At 37.8% G+C, this 23,331-nt stretch overlaps 1 protein-coding gene across 2 annotated transcripts in view; it reads right to left on the bottom strand.

Moving 5' to 3' along the window:
• Positions 1 to 255: 255 nt before the first annotated feature.
• The window catches only part of PALS2 (protein associated with LIN7 2, MAGUK p55 family member), a 59,337-nt gene continuing 36,261 nt past the window's right edge, over positions 256 to 23,331 (bottom strand). For both annotated transcript variants that reach the window (XM_052799950.1, XM_052799957.1), the window contains exons 3-12: positions 21,019 to 21,171; positions 15,540 to 15,692; positions 14,788 to 15,015; positions 13,468 to 13,599; positions 11,290 to 11,389; positions 10,667 to 10,735; positions 9,451 to 9,612; positions 6,740 to 6,942; positions 6,224 to 6,352; positions 256 to 3,867 (exon numbers count right to left, since the gene is read on the bottom strand). In XM_052799950.1, coding sequence (XP_052655910.1) covers positions 3,691 to 3,867; positions 6,224 to 6,352; positions 6,740 to 6,942; positions 9,451 to 9,612; positions 10,667 to 10,735; positions 11,290 to 11,389; positions 13,468 to 13,599; positions 14,788 to 15,015; positions 15,540 to 15,692; positions 21,019 to 21,171 — 1,506 coding nt within the window. In that variant the 3' untranslated portion in view covers positions 256 to 3,690. The remainder of the gene's footprint in view (positions 3,868 to 6,223; positions 6,353 to 6,739; positions 6,943 to 9,450; positions 9,613 to 10,666; positions 10,736 to 11,289; positions 11,390 to 13,467; positions 13,600 to 14,787; positions 15,016 to 15,539; positions 15,693 to 21,018; positions 21,172 to 23,331) is intronic.

A 23,331-nucleotide genomic window follows, 5' to 3' on the forward strand; every position in this document is an offset into this window, starting at 1 on the left:
GGGAATTTTTGGTGCATTTAAGGAAATAACTTATGGGTCTTGGCATACTGACTGTACTTTTATGTACAACTTTTCATTCACAGGGCAACTACAGTGTTTCTTCTATAAGTCTCTATATGTACAGAATTTTACAGCACCTCATGCACTGTCCAAAACAGATAGAAATTACAGATAAATATAGAATTTTTAGATTGAAATATCTGTATATTTAGAAAAATATACATTAGTAAACACAATAAACCAGGTAGAGAAGTGTACCAGTTTAAAGTCTCACATGCACATTTCTGGATTAAGTCATGGTAGCTTAGTAATGTGATAGCAGAGGTGAGCATTTTTTGTTTTACCATCCACATACATACATATACACAGACAACTATTTGATAATTTACTTTTCTAAACTACTTAAATATTTATCTTGTGATACATACCACATATCAAACATTTAGCAGCATCTTCACCTCGCTCAGACACACCTATTGTTATCATTAACAGTCAATGTAAAAAGTTTTCCTGTTAGTATCTGGAAAATGAGTGTTTAGTACAGAATGATATACATGAAATCCTAGTTATTTTAACTCCTCCAAAATACTTCAAACAGCTGTTACATGAAATATTTTCACTTGCTCAAAACTAGCCTTTCATAGTGTCTTTCTTCCCTAATTGCACAATATACAGGTCTCTTATCTAACATCTGATCTAGCATACCCTGACAGGTAGAGACTTTCACTGCTGTGTATATAACTGAAATGGCACCATCATTCTAAGAATCTCCAGGAATGCTCTTTTTATAGAAAAAGAAGTAACTGTCATTCTCATTCTAGTCATCCTACCAGGTAGTGACAAACTAAGCAGGATATCTGATGAAAACCTGATTTTGCTAAAAAACAAAACAACCCCTCTCCCCTCCCAACATTATAGACCTGCCAATCTGAACTCTCAATTTTCAAGATTTAACAAATAGATGCAAGGAGTGTGGTGTTTGGGTTTGGGTTGGTTTTTTTTCCCCTTACAACCTGCAGGTGGACATCCAATTAAAACCTGTGATCTTTGCATGCAACCTAAGCAAGCCATCTTCTCTTATTGCTTCAGAATTGTACTTTCATTAGCATCTACATTAACACCACCAAATGGTCAGCCACTAGGCTCCACTGTGCTAACTGCTTGATTTAAAAAAGCTATGTGTACCTGTAGCAAAAGCTAAAGCTTTAGGCTTTAGCAAATACATGGCTGTTTGGGGATTGCTCACTAGGGAGGACAGTATTCTCCCTGGGATGGAAACAGAAGGAGCAGAGAGGTTTTCCTGACTAAACCTTGGTGCCCGTGTTTTGTGTGTTTCATTTGGTTAAGTAAATTTATGGAAAAAAAGATGGAAATAAGTGATATTTGCAATATAAAGTACTATGGTGTGGAAACTGAAGAATCTTCTCATTCCATTCATTAGGGAAGAGTGAGCTCGGCCCACTTTTGGCATCACAAATAAGAGTATTTTCTAACTGATAATGAAAAGGCATCATATCTGTCCAGATAGCACATCTTATTTACAGCATATGTAGGTCTCCTATTACACAGTATAGAAACACAGTTTAGTCACGTTCAGCATATAGTGCCAATAGCAAATCATTAAAATAGTCAAGCAATGGCTCTGCTATCACTGCTGCTACATTCAACACGATCCATTTCTCAAAGCAGCCTCTGAGCAATAGGATCACAGAACATGTCTCCTGGGAAAGGAAAATAAAAGTCTCGTGCTGGTGCCACATTTAAAAGTTCTGCCAAACTTAAACAAAACCAGAGAAAACACATCCTGGAAAGTGTAACAATAAAAGTAGTGGTACAAATTTTACTTTGAGAATTTCAGATTCCCTCTAAAAGACTGAAATCTCAGTATTAAGAGCCACAAAGATGACCTGCGCTATACACAGTTTCAACTAATATTTTCCACATACACTGGGATCTCAAGCTCCCCCTGCCCCTTTTCCCCCAGAACAACCAACTTTATAGGCTTTGTAAAAATCATCTGTAGTATACAGGTGTTTTGAGGGTTTTTTTGAGACTTACACTTTTCCTATACTGCACCAACTCCATTTTCCTTTTCCTTGTGCACATAAAATCTTTAAGAGCCCCAGGAAGCAATACTGTTTTACAGTGTCTAAGCCTCTTTTCCTTCAGAAATACTTCTGAGGAACTTGCCTTTTGATAGCATTCTGTGTCACACTTTGGTGTTGAAAAAGAATTCAGAAGCCAGGTGCCTGTCACCAGATGGAAGAGAAATTAAACAAATAGATGACTTCAGTTTAGATACCTAACCTGGTAAGTGATGGTGAATGTTACTATATACAACAGCTGACATTATAATATAAAATATGGTCATAAAAAGAGCTAGTCTTAGTGACAAGCTGTATTTTCATTTTGTTCTTGTTAAGCAGAAATTTACATCAGCATAAGTTTTGATCAATTAACTTGAACCTAATACAAATTATATCAATGAGCCTACTAAGGGGAGAACTGTCACTAAACAAAAGGAAATATGTTGTAAAACAAAAAGGTATAAACAACATTGCTTTTTAGAAGTAAGCTTCCAATTCACAAGCTATCTAATGAAAAATACAACTAAAAACAATGCAACAAAAAGCACAGAAATTCCATTACATCACACTCCTAAAAATACAGCAGTTGATCACACACAAATATTCAAAAAGATAATATAGAACCCAGCTAGATTTCACAGGAAATTAAGCCACAGATCACTGTACAAATATTGAACAATATCCTAAGAAAAGAAAATGCCTTTTTTTTTTTTTTTTTAAAGCAATGTGTTTTCACAAGTGTGAATAAATAGTCCTAAACCTTAAGCGTCACTCTACAAGGCTCCACGTTATCAGGTTCTCTCTCAGGCTACTTCACCATTATTCAAATTGCACTGAATTACCTTGCGTACAAGCTTTCTAATGTCAGTATTTCAGCCATAATGGGCTAACAGGTTGGCTCCCGAGAACAGCCTAATAAGCAGCTTGCAAAGTATTGCTTTACGTTATTTAAGAGACATGTATAAGGGAACCTATACAACAGTTGTCTAGATCAAGAGACATCAAGAATTTGTGAAACATCAAGAATGCACCAACATTAAGCCGAAAGAAGCTGCAGCAATGGAGCTGTGTGTTGGTTGCTGCTTTTAGTATTTAAAATTCTGCTCCCATGAAATTACTATTTTTTTAAGGAAGAAAAAAACCCCAAAGAAATTAGTGTTCTTTCCTAATAAGAGCTATAGACTTTTGACCAGTTAAACACTGACGTTAACAAGTTTTACAAAAATTGTTTCAAGTATCCTTTTTTTAATCACAGTGAAAATGTAAGACCAAGATGTAAATGTTGAAGTGAATGACTGAAAGTTTCTTAGATGAAAAAGGCAAAGGTACTAAATCAAAACATATAAAAATGCTTAAACGCATTTCCTTCATGTGATATGAATAGAAAGGTTATCTGTAAAAAGTTAGAAAAATTAAAATAAATTACATATTTAAGTACACTTTCCCTTCGACATTTTTATAAAAATTCAGAATAGTGTACTTTTGAATATACAGAGTAAAAATGCACAGGTGCCATAGGTTATCGTCGGTATCTACACAACGTCACATTAGCACATTTGCTGCAGTTGATTTTATTTGTTACTTAAGCTCCTCTTGAGAAATCTCAATATACCCAGCTAATTGGGACCCACTGTGGTTCCAGCCTCAGTCTCTCGATAGCAGTCTGTAGCTTCTCAAAGGCTTTGTCTAGGTTGTCATTTACAATGGTCAGATCAAAATAGTGGTTGTATGCTCTCTGGATCCGTGCACTTTCATCCACTGTTTTTTTCAAATCAGTGTCCTGTTGAAGAGAATTTAAAGATTACTAAGAACATAAAACTTGGCAAATCCTTATAAATACAGAAGAAGTATCCCTTCATTACATACTGCAACTGACTATTTAAAGCTATATACTGAATATATTTAAAAAATAATGAAAGTTTTCATTTATAGTAAATCCACACAGAACTTCAGCCAAAATGCACTGAAAGAGCTGAAAAAGTTACGAGCTGTGCCAATAATGTTAAATATGGCAACCAAATGTTTTCAAATCTTGCAATTTTTAAGAAAGTCAATAGAAGCACGTTAACTTGGGCTGGTATGCACAACGGGCAGTTAATCATTTTGTATGTGCAACTGACAATCCAATCAGAATCAAATTAATGCTTTAGAAATGACTGAGTCAATCAGTTATGTAAATATATTTGTGCCCTTTTTTGTTTCCACAGAAAGCATCAAAAAATCCAGGAATTTAAATTGGTATGAAATAAAAGACAATGCAAGATACATTTCTAGTAGAATAAAGCTCTAGAATACTTTATTGCTTTTAGAGGCTACATTTCAGCCTTGCTCACCTGACATCAGTTCCTCATTCATAAACTACTGCTGCATTACTTTAGTTCTGACATAAGCTGCAAAATATGCAGGAAATTTATATTCCTGCATTATTAAGCCTTCATGAAGTGCTGCCACTGAGCATTTTTTTATGTTTCATTAGTCCTACATTCTTAGAAAATTCCTCTCTGCTTTTGCACAAAAGCAATTTTTTTCTAAGCGGTTATAAGATTTGTCCCCTTGACAATATTTATTTTAATATTTTCAAGTCCTGATACAGTTGTAAATACAAAAGCCAAAATGAAAAAGTAAGTTTGTGAGTAGCCTTTCCTTCACAGTAAATGAAGGAGACAAGCAAACGTATCACAAGAGCCAGAATTTTTGCAATGGAGTGGCTTAGGATGCTAGAAATAATGTAGACAGACCCACTAGCAAGCAGAACAATATTTTAAATGGTATTTGTTTTTCATTTGTTCAGGAAGTACAAGAATATGAAATGGGAAATCATACTCTTTATATATATGTGCACAGATATGATTTTGAATTCATAAAGATATATAAATGTATATTTTAAATGTAACTATCCTCTTTATTATTCATAAGGACAAATAAAACATAGGCAAGGATGTCCCTTAGGGAATCAAATATTAGGAAGTGCAGGAAATAATTTTTATACTTGTCTGGACAGTTTTAACCTTGCCTTCTTGTATATGCATCACAAAATTCAGGGTCATTTGGGGCAGAGAGGAGGAAAGGCAGAGCACCCACAGAGATACTAGAATCTATAATAACCAGAATCCATGACTAGGACAGGACAGTCTCTCACATGGTTAAGAGAATGGGATCTCACAGGTTTGAAAAGAAAAGAAGATGACTAAAAATCCCATATTCATTTAGTGGAAGTTAACCCACCCCCCATTTTATTGCTTTGAAAGCCCCATCAGCATTAGACAAGGTATTGCTACTATCTAAGCTGCAGCACTGTCATTGTTGAGTTGTCAGCAAACCATGGCTTTTCTCAGATGGGGAAGTTGTCCTGCTGAAGACAGAGGATAGTTTTCTTAACTGCTCAATCTGGCTTTTTTGCTTTGCTCCTGCAGCTGGGAAAGTTCATGCCCCTACAGAATATTTATTATTTGTTGTGCTGGAGGAAGCATGTCTCATTTCCCTCTGCTACACACCGTCTCAGAAAAGGAGAGAAGATCTAATGAATAAAATGTGCCACTTTGCTTTACATGACAAATCCAAGGAACTTAAGGGGAAGAGAAGCTATTCAACACTTCTTATTCTCACAGCTCCCAGCCACTCTCAGTGCAGCATGTGCTGCTGCAGCAGTGGAAACAAGGCCTGCTTGCATTCTGTTGTCGGTTGGGGTTTTTTTACACAGGCTGCAATATCTTTCCTAAGAATTAGAGACTGCATTTCTAAAGCACACCTATATTATAAGACAAACTTGAACAAAACTTTTTGGAGGGAGAGATGGGAAAAGTGAAGGAAAGACATTTACATAAACGAACAATTCCCACCATCAAATATCTACCATTTGCTGCAAATAATCAAGAGGTGACACTTCCCAAAGAACAAATTACAAGTAATTTTTGTAATCAGCACTTCTCTGTAAGTGGTCTATTTTTAAGCAGCAATCTGCCTTATACATAGTATTTGGTTAACTTCTACTAAGTAATCAGCAAAACTCTTGCCTAACTTTTCTTTGGGTCATTAATTTCAGAACAAATTCCATCTAAAATGAAAGGTAAAAAAAAAAAAAAAAAATCTAAGAACATCCTGTTCAAAGCAAGCTAAACATGAAATAATCTGCTTACAGTGAGAAGTTTGGTTGTAATTCCAGCATCTACCACAGCCTTGTGCATGGCACGCAAAGTCTCCAACTCTGGAGCAGCAATAAACACTACATAGGGCATGAATTCTGAAGTCCTCAGTATTTTCAGGGCCTAGAAGCGAAGAAAAAGAAAAAAAAAGCAAACCCTACATTTGAGAATGACTCATCATATGTCCCCATTACTTAAGGGGCACTGCAAACTAGTCTGTTACAATAGGCAGAAACACGTAAATGAAGATTCTTATTTCTATTTTACAAACTCCTACACTGCCTTTTGAAATGCTCAACATCACTCTTTCCTTGGCTGAAAAGATTATTTACTACTCTACAAGACTCCTCTTCCATACGGAATCTAAGTGGGGTTTTTTCCGTCTTTCTAATTCATTCCAACTAAGTGCCACAAACGTAAGAATCCAGTTGATATTGTAAACCAGATAAGAAGCCTTCAAATTTAAAATCATACTCCTACACTTGTAGTCTAACATCAGAAATTATATACCTGTGGATTCACGTCCAAGATGCAGGTCCTTCCTGTCTGAACAACTTCAAGGATGGAATCAATTTTGGTGCCATAAAGATTTCCTTCATATTCTCCATGCTCTAAATATCTGCCAGCTTTAATATCCATCTCCATTTCAGCCCGTGACACAAATCTGTATGCTTGCCCATCCTTTTCATCATCCCTTGGCTTTCGTGAAGTAACTAAACAAAAAATTTAAAATAAAAATTGAATGCTTTCTTTTTGTATTTGGCATACAAATATGAGACTGGACTGCCTATTAAGTTAGGGAGAGTATAATACACATTAATATACAATTATAATTGTTCCATATCCAGATTAATTAATTATTCTAGTGTAAGTTTCAAAACTGAGCACAGCCCCTCCTGTTCCTTTTATTTCTATTCTTTCCTATATGTTACTTACCCACCCATTTGCTTATTTCCTTTGTATTACTCCTTCACACCATATACAATACTCATTCATGTCATCTTTTTAATTATTCACTTAATAAAATAATTATTTAAGTGACTTGGAAATCAAATGGAAGTTAACTCTCAAATGCCAAATGTACTTCTGAAAATAACTGAGTACACGCCAACATCTGCCCTGCCCCGCCCCCCAAACCTTAGCACATACTTTACTCACTGTGTTTGCCCTGTTATTCAGGTAGAATTACCTGAGCTAGCTATAAAGGAAGTTAGCTTAAATATCAGAAGAAGCCCAGCTGCCATAAGCAGAATGTTAGTGGAGGCCAGCTAATGCTGCTTTCCAGGACAACTTACTGTTTAAAGCAAGGTAGATTCACTGCAGAGAGATTAAAGCCAACATTTAAGTAAAACATTAGCAGCTATCTTGGGTATTGGCTATACTGGACAGTACAGCCATTATTTAAGCAAGAAAGTGAAAATGGATCCCTTTGGCAACAGCTGTATCATGCCCTGTCACCACTTGGTGATACAAGTGAAAAGCATCCTCCCCCTTCCAGTAATTCCTATCAACTTCGTTATTACAGAAACTCAAGTCCCAGGAGAAATGATCTTCTGAAGCTGTTAGCAATAAACATACTACTAGAACATCTAGTTTTAGCCAAGATTCTACAGAAAGATCGAAACTATAATGGTTAATACAATACCCCCCGCCCCCAAAACCATATCAGTTTGAAATAAATTTTGGAGAATGAGCTTTAACAGTTTACAGCCAGAAGATGACTTAACAGTTCAGCTATCCACACTGAAGGAAAAACACAGCACCATTTGCTAGATTAGAACTCAACACCAAGGACATGCTTCTCCCCATAGAAAAATGGATCGATTTCAGACATTTAAAAAAAAAAAAAAAAAAAGCCAACCAAAAAACCCCACACGTATTCAACTGTGAATAACCAGGAGAATCTTCTTCTAATCAAAGAAACTGAGGCCAACTAAGATTACTGATTATCCTACTTATAATATAAATACAAAGTAGAGAGGAGATTCTGTATACAATAAACTATGTACTGCATGTCCATGATTAGATTGTCAGATTGCTAGATGGGAAAAGTCAATTTTTATGCCTTTGAAGGGTGTTCAAGAGCTCCAAGTAAAAGCATTTTAATACTGTGTTGCATTACTTTATATATTTAAGCATCTATATAGCATTTTAGAGAAACCAGTAATTTTGAGGGCTTTTTTAAGAGGGAATAAAGAATTTTAGAAGTAATAAAAAGTTTATTGTTATTTTGCCAATATAAAATAATGAGATTCCCAGAGGAAGATTTCTTTAAAAAAGTAACACTGAGAAGTCAACCTTGTTATCAGTCACACATACCAATTCTTAGTGCCCTGGCCAGTTTTGGTGTTAAGAGATTCAACAAATGAGAGAGACTGGTTCTCTCGTGTTGTACAATTTATCTGTCAGACCTGTCTCTCCTCCCCTATCTATTATCAGATCTACTTCTTGCCCACTGAAAATAGAAGGGAAGACACTGTTTTTGAAATTCTAAAAAGCAGGTGGCAGGAGGAGAATAGTAATCTAGCTAGGGTGGACTTCTCTGGTCAGCAGTCAAACAGGAGGGGGCAGTTAAAAAAAATAAAGAGCTTGTGAATGAGCAAAGTAACTATCTGGAAGGAAGGCAAGAGAACAATACTTCAGTAAGGGAGGAGGGTCTTTTTCTGAAGTTGATAGAGAGAAAAAAAGAAAGATCATGGGCTTGAGGCTAGATGTATTAAACCATCTCACTGTCATACAAATCTTGGACATCACAAACACTTTAGTTTCATTGGAAGTTTGTTGCTTTTCCCTACATTTCTCATACTAAAGTAACAATTTATAATGCCTAGGGTGCTTCTACAGATGGAAAACTAAACAGCAGACCTGAGAAACTCCACTGGCTGTTCGTTACAGAAGACTACTAGGAACTTCTAGAATCCCCTCAGTAACTGATGGTGACTGGCACTGAAGAAACCTAGCGACTGAAATACTGCACATACAAAAATTGTTTTTCTGCAGCATCGGTAACATTTAACTGCTACTTACAAATATTTTCACTGTCATCATATGTTAGTTCAGTTGTCTGAGAAGATGAAGAATCTTTTGTTTTCCCACTCTATGCAATTTTTATACTCTGACAAAATTACTCCTACCCTGAATCACAGGGATAAACATCAGGTATTTTCCAGATAATCAGAGACTCGAAGTATGATATTACAATAGGAATGCTGACAACTTACATGGCACTGTAGTTCCAAACCTAGTGGGATTCAGTACTATAAACCTGTTCTTCAAACTTCTTCGCCCCACTCCTTGGGCCCCAATTAAGACCAGTGTTTTCCTCTGAAAAGGAGGCATTTTGGCTACTTCCTCATAGATCTGGATTTCATGACGATCAAATTCTATATTGAAAAATGTACAAATGCAACAGTTAATACACAGTCAGTACTGTAAGAAAAAAAATTAAGCAGTCCTGCTATGTATCAACAGACCACATGTGAATATAAATAGTAGTCAAAGGGCATTAAGTCTGATACAAGCTTTCTTGTTTTAAATTGGTATGGTAATAAAATAGTTACCCCTTCATGGGCAGCATACGGTCAGATTACTACCTTTACTTCCAAGGAGAAAATCCGAGATTGATCAGAATGTGAAAACTGTGATTAACAATTAGTGAGCTTTCACAGAATCACTGCATGGTTGAGGCTGGAAGGTACCTCTGGAGGGCATCTGGTCCAACCCCGATGCTCAAGCAGGGACACCTGGAGAGGGTTGCCCAGGACCATGTCCAGACAGCTTTTCAATTATCTCCAAGAAAGAAGACTCCACAACCTCTCTGGGCAAACTGTGCCAGTGTTCAGTCACCCTCACAGTGGAAAAAGTGTTCCTGATGTTGAAAGGGAACCTCCTGTGTTGTTGTGTGTTGCCTCTGGTCCTGTCACTGGGGTCCTCTGAAAAGACCCTGGATCCGTCCTGTTTGCACCCTCCCTTCAGGTATTTATACACATTGATGAGATCCCCCGAGTCGTCTCTTCACTAGGCTGAACAGTCCCAGCTCTTTCAGCCTTCCCTCATAGGAGGGACGCTCCAGTCCCTTCATCATATTCGTACGTCCATGCCTCTCTTGCACTGGGGAGGAGCCCAGTACACTTCAGGTGTGGCCTCACCAGTGCTGAGCAGAGGGGAAGGATCACATACCTCAACCTGCTGGCAACAAAGCTTTCATTTTTTTTCCTCTTTTTAACACATAGTTCTTCTCTGACTTCCACATATCAAAAGATGTACTCAGCATGATCATATCTTCACTGGTCACTATTGCTTTTAAACCACAAAAACTGTCTGATCTATCAAATTTATAATCAAATATTTTACTGCAAATCTTTCAGCTTCAGATACGCTAGACTGTAAGTTTAGATGCCTAAAGAACTTTGACTCATATGTAATATTAAGAGATACCTGCATTTCTTGTAGTGAGATACATCATCTTTTTCTTTTTTTTGCTGCTTATTGTTCCGCAGAAAGGCCCTAGAAATAAAAATTGAGACCGACTCATGATTTGTGTTAAACGGGTTTTTTTGAAGCTTATTTACATGAACTTATGCAAGTTTAGATTAATTAAATTTACAAGGACTATTTTAGAATTTTATATATTATAGGGCAGGAGATCACATCTATTTTCATACACATCAAACGGTTATAGTAAGAACTGAACACAAAGAAAAAATTAATTTTCCTAGAACGCTTTGTAAAAAGCGGCAGAAAAATCCATCAAACAGAATTAATTTATTAACCTTCAGTGCATACTATAAAAACATAATTTAAAAAAAAGAGCTAATTCTCATGCCTTTCCCACCTCATTTAGCTTTTCATCAGCACGTGGCAAAACTGATTCATGTATCTATGAAGACTAAGCATAGACTTTAGCCTTTGTCCTTAAGTCAAAGCCAAAATATAATAATTAGCATTTTGCAATATTCTGTGTATTCTTACACAGCAGTTTTCTAGTATCTGTGAAGGCAGGGAAAGCAAAACAAGTGGAGTCAGAGCAACATCTATTCCTGAAATTCATTAAATCTCACCTGAGTTGTCCCAGTCTCTCCTAACAAAGGCCTTTCTCTTCTCTTCCAGAAACTGGCTAGGAATAAGCCCTGCACTTCCTCCTTCTTTGACATGACTAGCCTGGGTGCGGTAAAAAAAAAAAAAAAAAAAAAAAAATCATCATAGGTAACTTGTGAGAAGCATTTTCTCATCGACATGGTGTTGACTGACTTTCACACTGCCAGAGTTTCTCAGTGGTGAGTGTTGATACATTTACTACTGAAACTTGGAAATTCAAACTTAGATGTGGATATTAAAATTCTGTCTTACATAACAACATCTTGCCATTGAGTATTAAAATTCAGGAAACTTAAATAAAATAGATGCAAGTTTCATTACTGGTTCCCATCAAGTTAGTAAGCTCCTATAGCCATAAACCTTTGGCATCAAAACCCTAAATGGAATTCTATGGCTCTAGACATTGACCTCTCAAGTGACAAAAATCAAGACTTTCTAGTACACAGTACACTTATTTTGTATTCTTGAGCTGCTCCAAACAGGTTACAGTGCAGCTTATTAACTGTCATTTCGCAAACAGTGAATGCCATTAACACATGCCTAATCATGCCTTCAAGCTTTTTGCTTTAAGTGACTACAGATTTAAAAATCTTAGTAACTTAACTATTCCTAGTGAGCGGCTGCATGGTGCTTAGTTGCTGGCTGGGGTTAAACCATGACACCTAGTAATGAAAGTTTGGCTAAGATTCTCTATAAAATAATTTCATGGCAAGCTCAATTCTCAGCAAGCTTAACACATACAAACACATCATTACAAAATGTTACACTTTCCTTCTCCCTAACTGGTTGGTCTGTCTCTTGCTAACAGGAACTGTTTGCTTTTCAACTTCTATGCTCATACCTCTGACTAACTGATTTTTTACAGTTAGCAAGTTTTCTAGCATTTCTAGAAAGCACAAGGAAAAAATAACTTTCTTTCCCAGTGGCATGATCTGCATAGCAATACTTGCAACACGCTATACTTAACACATTTCGGTTTTGCCACTGATGGAGTGTTTTAAGTTTTATTTCCCCTGGGCCCCCACAAGTTACAATTGGAGAATTTGAAAAGCAATACAGAAGACAGCATATAAGCTAAGTGTCAAACTAGTCCAGAGTTTTGGAGTATCTAACTTCTGAAACTAATTAACTTCGCAGTAATAAATTTTCTGCCTTCCCTCACACTTTTTATTCTCTTTCTTTCTGTTACTACTGTCACTGAAAAGCAATAGAATTCAGCAACAGTTGTCGATGTACATTCAAATATTTTTGTTGCTTTTAAAGAAGTCATATACATATATATATATATTGCTCTCAAGTAACGTTTGGCTCACTATTGCTTGTTGTCTAGCAAAGGGTGAGCAATTTAGGGGTAGAAAGGGAAATTAATAATGCTAAACTCTTTGCCTAGATTGCCACTGCCACTTGCAATTTCGAGTATCTCAGTTGAGAAAAGTGCCTTAAAGGTTTACTCGTCCCACTTTGAAAGGCACTGATGATGTTTAATGGTGTGTATAGCATTTTGGAAAAAATAAAAATAGCATAAGCAGTGGATTACATTTCTACTGAAGGACTGAATGTAAAACTACAACCTTAAAGCAGGATGAACTGTTAATATTTCAAAGTGTGCCAAACACTTTGATTATGAACATGCATGTTACAGCTCACAGACATTGACCACCACTGTAGAAATAAAAGATACAGCTTCTCCAAATAGCTATTCTCACCCCTCTTCAAATCCACAGGGTTAATTTCCCCCCTCTCTCTCCTCAACTGTGAGCACTCAGGAAGGGGTCCACTTCTTCCACAGTCGCTGTCAGGGAAGGCTTACCACAATTAACATAGTCAACCTAAGACTTTCTCCTAGAAAGTGTCCACTTAAACTGGTATTGGAATGTCTAGGCTTATGATACAAGAACAAAGACAAATAAATAGCAGTAATAGCAAAATGAGTGTTACATACACAATTTATACCATTCAATTTTCTCCGGTATTTCAATTGTTAATATCTTGATATTAGCTTGAAATTGGATTGCAGTGTAAATATTTTTTCTTATATCTACTGTTAAATGGGAGTAGATCATAATTTAAAGAGTTTATTATTAAGGCAATTAGTGAAACTTTTCGTTTTTTTATTTTATTTTTTTAATCTTTTTACCAACCTGCCACCAATTTGGATCTTCACGGTTTACAATCTGAAGAATTTCTCCTTTAGAAAATTTCAAACCTGCTTCTTTGCATGGGATGAGGTTGTCATTATATGGATTATAGTCAAAATGACACTTCACAAAAACCTGAAATGTGTAAAAATTTACAAAGCTTAAACATTATAAAATACACTCTTACTAATTTATCTGTCAAACTGAAGTAATGTCTTTACCTACAGCATAAAAAGTTTGACATGATCAAAGTTGCATTTGGCAAGTAAAATACAATCTATAGAAATAACTGGCATATACCACCTGAGAGAGTACTATAATCAGCAGTGCAAACCTTGGCTGAAGGAGCTTCATGATAAAAATAAAAAAACAGCTGTTCTATTTGGACAATGTATTACAAAACACTCATTTTTGCATTTCAGCATATACAATTCAATTAGTATTCTGACTTTAAATTACTTAAAAATATAAAAAATTCTCAGAATGTGAGCACTGTATTCAAAGCTTGTGGAATCTTAAGAATTTTGCTATGAACTCAATGTTTTAAAACAAACAAGATATGTGACTGCTTAAGACTCAAATTTGATGCAGAGGAAGAAACAGTAAGTTGCATCAGTAGACTGGAAACATCTTTGACTTTTTTCTACCAGGTTGGGAGCAAAGGAAGCAGTGCACCTGCCTCAAATACAGCACATTCCCTCAGCATCTACTCAATGTAAGCATAGTCTATTATAGTCACGGGCATTAAGACCCACTACCTGAAGGAGTGTCTCATGAGATGTTTCAGAGGCACTGCTTTAGAGCAACAAGTTACTTCTGCAGTAGAGAAATCAACAGCCTACAGCAACAACAAAAGAATAAGGAATAGCCACCATCCAAGTTTCTACTTAAGTCACAGAATTCAAACTCATCTGTTGAATTCAGTATGTTTCTGAATTCTATGAAACAGATTACTTGGAACACTGGTCGTGTTATAAACACACGCAGTTCACCGCAGTTTAGTGTGATTGTGGCTAGGTCATCAGAGGTCACTGGATGTCAAAGAGACATGCTTTATATGTAGTATACAAATGCTTATCAATCTGAGATTACTAATTATATTTTTTTAGGCAGGCTTATTAGGTGTGGTATTATCTACTGAATAAACCCATTTCCAAAATGTACTTAAAGGAGAATACAGGTATCTACATTTTAGCCTTCCTGCTAGCATTAAATATACAAAATAATCAAAATATGTCTAATCCAAAATCTTAAAATAATCTCATGCGATCAAGTACCAAGCAGAAGTTCTTTTGACAGAATTGTTAGAAATGTGCTACTGACCTGTTGAGGAATAACAGTGTCTCTGTAGCTGGGGAGAATCTTCAGAGTGACACTGCCACTAATATTTTTCAGCAGTTCCTGCAATTCTTTTGGATTGTTTCCAACCTCATGGCCATTCACCTCTTTAATAATGTCACCTACATGCAGAAGACCTTGTCGATCTATCATTCCGCCATGAAGAATTCGTGCTATTACCAGATCATTGTTCTCAACTCTAAACGTAACACCCTGAAAGAGGTATGTGATATCTAGTTTACCACTGTTTGAATTTCAATTCCATTTTACCATTATCTCAAGCAAAAATATACAGCTATGGGATATTCTGTATACCCCAATGAAAACAGACAGTAAGTTACTACAGTGTAAGAGTTTCTAATACACTGATAAGCGTCAGGTAACACAAAAGTGCTTTCAGACAAGGTTTTCATACAACTGAACAATGACTGTATTGTTCTTGATTGCATGCAATCCTGTCATTTTGTATCAGGACCAAACAGATGTTGTGTTAGTCAGTTATGCTAGCAAGTCATTCAGCCTAGTGACTGCCTATTCACTATCCCAATAATTTCTTAGAGAGAACAGGACGGAGAACACACAAATATCTTATTTCAACCTCTCAATACTGATCCTATCACCCATTAAATTACACAACTTAATAATGGAAATAATTGAAACAATGCAAGAAATCGGGCACGTGCAAACGTTTTCACTCGTACTTTAAATTAAAGACACACTCATCTTCAATTACTTACCAGTGGTTCTCCTGCTCTTTTGTGAATTCCAAGGATACGAATAGCATCTACTGGAACAATCTGGTTGTTCACTGAAGCATTATTGACTTCTGGGCTAGAAGGAGGGGAATCGTAACATTTTGAAGCCACAATATCATGTGCTTCTAAGAGTGACTGCAAAGGAACAGAAAAAGCCATTTTTTAAATCATGAAATAACCATTTGCAAAAGGATTTAGTGCTGAATAACCACTGAATCTGCCCTTTTGGGACCAGATCATAAAACTCTTACTTCACATGGAATGGAGCAAAAATTGACACAGAAGTACTCACATGGACTGATAAGCCTACTGTCTTAGTAAATATGCTCTCTTTTGTAAATACAAATGCTTCTCCTTAAGGAAGTATAGGAGAAATGTAATGAATTTGGGAGGAATATGTGATCTTGTAGGGAAGAATATAGAAAAAGGAGTACCTAAAATAGTCTTTCACCTAATGAGACAGTATCCCAGCAAATGGTTAAAGTAAACGAACAACCCACTGCACAAAAATGAAGATAACTCATCATTAGATACTCGTGTTTAATGTAATAAAATTTTCCTGCACAGTAATTTGGATAATTACAGGTATGCAAAGATTTCTAGCAATCTACAGAATGAGTGCTTTCTGCTTGCATAAAGCCAAGGCAAGATTCTAGCACCAAATGAATCCAAGTTGACAGAATTCACTTTCTGGAAGACAACAGCTGAGACCTCATAGTTAATGGTGTTTTCACCAGTCCACATATGTAAATACAAAGCAAAAGGAGGAGATCCAAATAAATATAATCATCTTTGGAAGACAATGCAATTTAGACTTGATTTTCTCATAAAAGATACTTTAGGATTTAAAGAAAAGATTTATAAGACAATACATACAGGTAAAACAAGATCAAACTTGTGAAATTAGACAGTGGAGACTTTCTGTCTTAAAGAGGAAAAGGGACACCCTATAGCCACCATATATGGTAGTTCAAGATAAAGCATCCTATAGCGCAAAGAGTCTCACTGACGGATAGAGAAAAGAAAAGAATCAAGTAGAAGAGATGCCTACTAGGTCTCAAACAACAACAACATAGCTTTGTTTCAAACAGTGACCTGATGAGATACAGTCTTAAGTCAGATCACTGACTGGTGTCGCATAAGTAGCTAAAAAGAGAAGACACCAGAGGGACTGTCACTGATAGTGACATGCACATGCCAGAGGAAGACATCAAACTCCTAGAAAGCAGATCAGGTGAGCAGGCAACATTTAAGCAAATTTAAGAATTTTGCTATGCACTCTGCTCCGTCCTTCTGTAAGCCACCTCTAGCCTAAAAAGTTGTGCAACCATATTAGTTTAGTGCTAAGCTCAACACGCAAGCCCTCAAAGTGTCACAAACCTGAACAGTCATTTTAATCTGCCCATCACATGATGACTCTGCTGATACTTCAGCTTGAGGTTAGGAGGAGGTAGTAATTCACCTATTCTGCCCCTGCCATTAAGACTGTAAAGACAGCTGCTTATTGTGGCTGCTCTCATATTGTGGACATAAACCAAATCAAATTAAATAGGAAAAACAATCATTTATTTAAATGAAGCAGCTGTCAGATGGTAGCAATTTCTAATTCTTCATTATCCAAGACACATCCAATCCAGAAACTAGGAGAACAGATCTCTCTCTGCCAATGTTTGCAAGCAACATTTTTGGATCTTTCTACATTTCCAAAATGAAACCAACTAGCATCAACTACACATTTTAACACATTACCACTGACAAAACTAGGTAGATACACCAGTATGATACTTCCAGTTTTCTCTTTTGGTTACATGCTGGAACAAATTGTTCCCAAACTTTCTGGCTACAAACCACTAGATTTCTCATGGAGCCTTACACATAACCATGCTTGTACAGCTCCCTGCCCTTAACGGTCATATAATTTATGGATTATAATCTGATCCACAGTTAAAAAAGTCTGCTAAACTAACAGTCTGTGTCATCATTTTCAAATTAACATGCTCTGTAAGATTCTTCAGTTCTTAAATCTGATCCCATTCTACATTCTGATCCTATTTATTCACTCAGTTTTATGGATAAGCATGAATTCTTTCAACTACTACTTAACCATCTCTCAATCACAAAATCCTTTTCCTGCTATTTACATGATGACTGAGTCACAGAACTGTGACTATCAGGGACTGTACATTGCTGCCCACAATTATAAAATCATTTCTTTAAGAAAAGTAGTTTATTGGTTTCCTTAAAACAAGCCATAGTTAACTTATTACCTTCCCATACCTAACTCTCGATTCTGCAACTCGAGAATCTATACCAGTTTTACAAGACTGTTTCCAGCCACCCAGGTCACAGCATACAGTCCTGAAGAACACCTGAAGCCACCTGGCAACAGGGGCCATGTGTCTGTATCCACTACCAGACTACTCTCCAACATTTTATGTCACTCAGTTAATGTCTTATTTCAGTAATATGGTTGAGTGATCTGAGAAATACAGTTGCACGAACTTCACTTGTTTCTTTCTTATGGTATCGGAAAAAGTGATATCCTGTCCTCCTGCAACTCCAGAGCTCCCCTGGAATCTGACCTTTCCCATACTGGTGCTGGAACACTTATAAAACCACTGCCAAAGCCTGCAAGACAACATGGACTGAATAATCAACAACCATAAAATGGTTCAAAGTTTCCTCCATACAGCATGTGTAAACAGGACCAGCTGACTATCCAAGACTGGATAACTGTAGAAAGGTTCTCATGACAAAAATGGCAATGTTGCCAGAACAAGGCATTTAGAAGAACTCTGTATCACAAGAGATAGAGCGCAATGGACATACAGTTCTGTCGCAGGCAGTATGGCCCTTTTGTGCGAGATACTGTCATAAAGTAATCCATAAACTTAGAACATATTGACTTCTTTACAGTAGTTTTCTGTGACTGTACTTATTTAACAAGTAAAAATAAATTTTAAAAGTAATTCAAAATTCAATAAACAAAGAAACATTAAACATCCAAGGGTCTCTACAGTGCTGAAGCCAAGTTCAAATGCAAAATTTGTTTTTCTTAAAAAAATTCTCAGCACAATCTATACATGTTACGAAGCATTCCCTGCCCTATATGATAACTATTCCCCCAAGTGTGATCCAATAAAACAATTAACTTACAAATTGGGGGCGGGGGGTGGGAGGGGAAATACACAAGAGCAGAACAACTCTATGGTCCTGAATTCAGGACTCCTTTCCTAACACTTAAGGCCTCAGAAGTACTTAAAATATTTCCGTTCCTCTTTTATGCACTAAATATGTGCTAGTCTTCTCTGACAATACTGTTTAAATATTAGAACTTAATAAATGGACTACAGGCCCCTAATGTACATGTGAAAAGAAGACATTTTTAAAGGCTGTTCTAGAAAAGTGAGGAAATCATTTAAGATCTTAGAGAAATCGGTGGGGCTGGTAAGGAAGCATGAATATGTGGGAAAAATAACCCTATAAATTAAGATCTGTCTAGGAGGAAACTTAAGATCACTTTTCTAAATGAAACATTTTAAAGGTGTGATTAGCCATTTTAAAGGTATTAGAATAAAATATTGGCTGCTTTTCAGATTAAGTGTTTTATTGCCAGCAGAATCTATTTAGGATGAATGGCTTGCATAATTCTTGGAAAGGTGAAAGTAACTGAACAAGTTCTTCCAAAAGCAGCAGAAGTGATTCTTCTGCATGTTTAACCACTCCAACAGGGCAATACTTTCAACTCCTCCATCTTCTCTCAAGGCAAACTCTCTTACCACTCACGTCTTCTGCTCTCCAGCAACTGTCTGCTAAGACTTGCTATAGCCTTTTCTATGCACTGCATGTGCCAGCTGGTTCTTCAATACATACTGGCCTGATGGCCAGTCATTTTTGTTCACCAGCTACTTTTGAACTTTTAAAATAAATGTGTAAGTTGCTTAAGCCTGAACTAATGGAGTAACCGACACCAGCATCATGTTGTGCCTCTCTGTAAATATGACCACTGAACAGGAACGAATGCTAGGTTTGCCTTAGTATTGGCTATTCACCTTAATTAAAATTCTTATTTGATCTCAGTCTCCTAGAGGCCATTTCCAGTCTCCACCACAAAGATTCTTTGTCCACTTGGTCTCTGGTCTTTGCCATCTCTCTCCAGAGATCAACGCTACAGTGCCTTTCAAAGTCAGTCTACTCCAGCACTTCACTTAAATCCTTTTCATCTTCTGATTCATCCTCTTCAACTTGTCAGCTTTGTTTCTCAATCTAACACAATGGATCTTTGTTAGGTCTGTCACTGCACCATTTGGCCCCAGGTTCCAATCTTTTTGCAGTTTAACTACCAATTCCTCCAAACTCATCCTCTCCTTTTCCAGTACCAATTTCTGCTAAGGGATCAAAGACCAATTTGCAGGTTTATTCACCAGTAAGCCTCAAAATCATAGTCTTCGATCCCTTAGCTATGACACCCTTCTGGACAAATAAGAGCACAAGGGAGGCCAACATACTGCTCTTCAGAACAGGCAGAGGAACTGTCAGCACTCAGAATAGCTACCACCTCAAAAGCTGAGCTCTTAAAGTGTTCCCTCTTCCAGCAGGCCACAACACAGCTTGACAGCATTTCCGGTGTTTGTTTATGTTAAACGGTAATGCACCTCACTGCTATGTTTGTATAATGTATAACTGAAAATTCAGAAAAACGTGTTTAAATGCATATACACCAAAAATGTCTATGACTCTATACCTGACCGCCAAAAGAAGCACATTTATACTGTGGCAAAAGGTTTGCTTATGTTCTTCTACAGGGTACCTCTAGCTAAGTGCTAAAGTCAGCTAAAGCCTGCCTAGAAAGTCCAGAATCTACCAAGGATTTACAAACCCTAATCTTCAACAGTCAGTACGGAAGCTGGTAATAGAATGGCAGCTATGGAAAAACATCTGCCTTTGACAAGCGTATGTCAAAACTTCACTTATGTTAAGTCGAGCAACAGGAGAGGGATGCAGAGTCTCAATTTAAGCTGCAGTGCAGATCGCATCATAGAAGAATCACGTTCATTCACTCCACAAACTACATCTTACACGTGAGCATGAATGCCAACAGCTGAACCGAAATGCAGAATGGTCAGTATCAGGAACTGAAACCATCTGGAAATGCTAAGGATGAAGTCTTCAGGGAATTGTTATGGAAACTCCAGTCATATAGGAAGTAAATATTTGTCCAAGATCTATAACAGAAACTCCAGTGGATTTTAATATGAGTGAAGATATTCTTGAGGTGATACCAAAGAATAAAATCACGCTCATTCTTAACCCCCACATGGCTTCTGCTTTACCTTTCATTCGGAGTAAAATCCTACATATTAAAGTTTGCTACAGTTCAGGTTTTGTTTCATTATTATTCCTAGATTCATATGTCAACAGTGATACAGTAAGTAGGTAATGCACAGTAAAAAGGTGGTACCTGAAAATGAGGCTCCTTGAGTATTCCAACCAATTCTGCAATATTTTCATCTTTATTTACTAAGGGACTGATGTCTTCAAGAATTTCATTCACCAGCTCCAGGTTGTTATCACTGACAGCCTCAAGTTTAGAATCTTCCAGTCGCTCATGTGCCTGTAAGATTAAATACATGAGACTATACTGTAAATATAAATTTTCAAGTAGTTCCAATTTAAAAGCCTTTTAAATAATTTCTTGATGCACCCTTTAGCAGGAAAGCCAGAAAAATTACATATAGTATAATCTGTATATTTTATAACTGCTGAAGGATTTTGCATGTTTAACTATGTGACCCAACAAACTATAAGCAGCACCTGTCAGAGATGCTTCTATGTCCTTATTTCCTATAACCTCTATGCTATATAGACAAACATTCCTCTGAACAGTATAGTGCCTCATATCTTTTCTGCTTCAGAACCCCGTACAAGTACACCTTCTAGAAGGACAAAAAAGGAACTATGGGATCTGCTCTGAAAAAAATAAAGTCTACAAGAGAAGCATCTACCCCAGCCTCCTCTCATTCAAAAATCTTCCAAACAGCAAATTCTAAAGGAAAGTCTGCATAACTAAAGGAAACGCTAAAGAAAACTCTGCAGTAAAGGTGGCTAACAGTATCCTGGGCAGCATTAAGAAGAGTGTTGCCAGAATCATGGAATCATAGAATCATTTCGGTTGGAAAAGACCTTCAAGATCATCGAGTCCAACCATCATCCATGCCCACTAAACCATGTTATGGAGTACCCCGTCTATGCGCTTTTTGAATACCTCCAGGGATGGTGACTCAACCACTTCCCTGGGCAGCCCATTCCAATGTTTGACAACCCTCTCAGTGAAAAAATTTTTCCTAATATCTAACCTAAATCTCCCTTGCCTCAACTTGAGGCCATTTCCTCTTGTCCTATCTCCAGACACCTGACAGAAGAGACCAACACCCACCTCACTACAACCCCCTTTCAGGTAGTTGTAGAGAGCGATAAGATCTCCCCTCAGCCTCCTCTTTTCTAGACTGAACAGCCCCAGATCCCTCAGCCGCTCCTCATAAGACTTGTGCTCAAGGCCCCTCACCAACTTGGTTGCTCTCCTCTGGACACGCTCTAGCAGCTCAATGTCTTTCCTGTAGTGAGGAGCCCAAAACTGAACACAGTACTCCAGGTGTGGCCTCACCAGTGCTGAGTACAGGGGAACAATTACCTCCCTGCTCCTGCTGGCCACACTATTTCTGATACAGGCCAGGATGCAATTGGCCTTCTTGGCCACCTGGGCACACTGCTGGCTCATATTCAGCCGGCTGTCAACCAGCACCCTCAGGTCTTTTTCTGCTGGGCAGCTTTCCAGCCACTCTTCCCCAAGCCTGTAGCATTGCATGGGGTTGCCGTGACTGAAGTGCGGGACCCAGCACTTGGCCTTGTTGAACTTCATACGATTGGCCTCAGCCCATCGATCCAGCCTGTCCAGATCTCTTTGTAGAGCCTCCCTACCCTCAAGCAGATCGACCCTGCCTCCCAACTTGGTGTCATCTGCAAACTTGCTGAGGGTGCACTCGATCCCCTCATCCAAATCATCAATAAAGATATTAAACAGAACAGGGCCCAACACCGAGCCCTGGGGAACACCACTTGTGACCCGCCGCCAACTGGATTTCACCCCATTCACCACTACCCTCTGGGCTCGGCCATCCAGCCAGTTTTTCACCCAGTGAAGAGTGCACTTATCCAGGCCACGAGACGCCAGCTTCTCAAGGAGTATGCCATGAGAGACAGTGTCAAAGGCCTTGCTGAAATCTAGGAAAATAACATCGACAGCCTTTCCCTCATCCACTAGGCAGGTCACCTGGTCATAGAAGGAGATCAGGTTGGTCAAGCAGGACCTGCCTTTCGTAAACCCATGCTGACTGGGCCTGATGCCCCTCTTATCCTGGAGTTGCCATGTGAGTGCTTTCAAGACAAACTGTTCCATAATCTTCCCCGGTACCGAGGTCAGGCTGACAGGCCTGTAGTTCCCCGGATCCTCCCTCCGAAGGCCGAGCTCTACTAAGCACTGGTGAGGCACACCTGGAGTTGAGAAGGCTTGGCAGGGGTGGAGGGGATCTCATCAATGTGTATAAATACCTGAAGGGAGGGTACAAACCTTGTACCCTTGGAGGTACAAGGGAGGATGGAGCCAGGCTCTTTTCAGTGATGCCCAGTGATAGGACAGGAAACAATGGGCACAAACTGAAACACAGGAGGCTCTGTCTAAACATAACGAAACACTTTCTCCACTGTGAGGGTGACT

Source organism: Harpia harpyja, chromosome 1, assembly GCF_026419915.1.
Source record: "Harpia harpyja isolate bHarHar1 chromosome 1, bHarHar1 primary haplotype, whole genome shotgun sequence".
Classification (NCBI taxonomy): Eukaryota; Metazoa; Chordata; class Aves; order Accipitriformes; family Accipitridae; genus Harpia; species Harpia harpyja.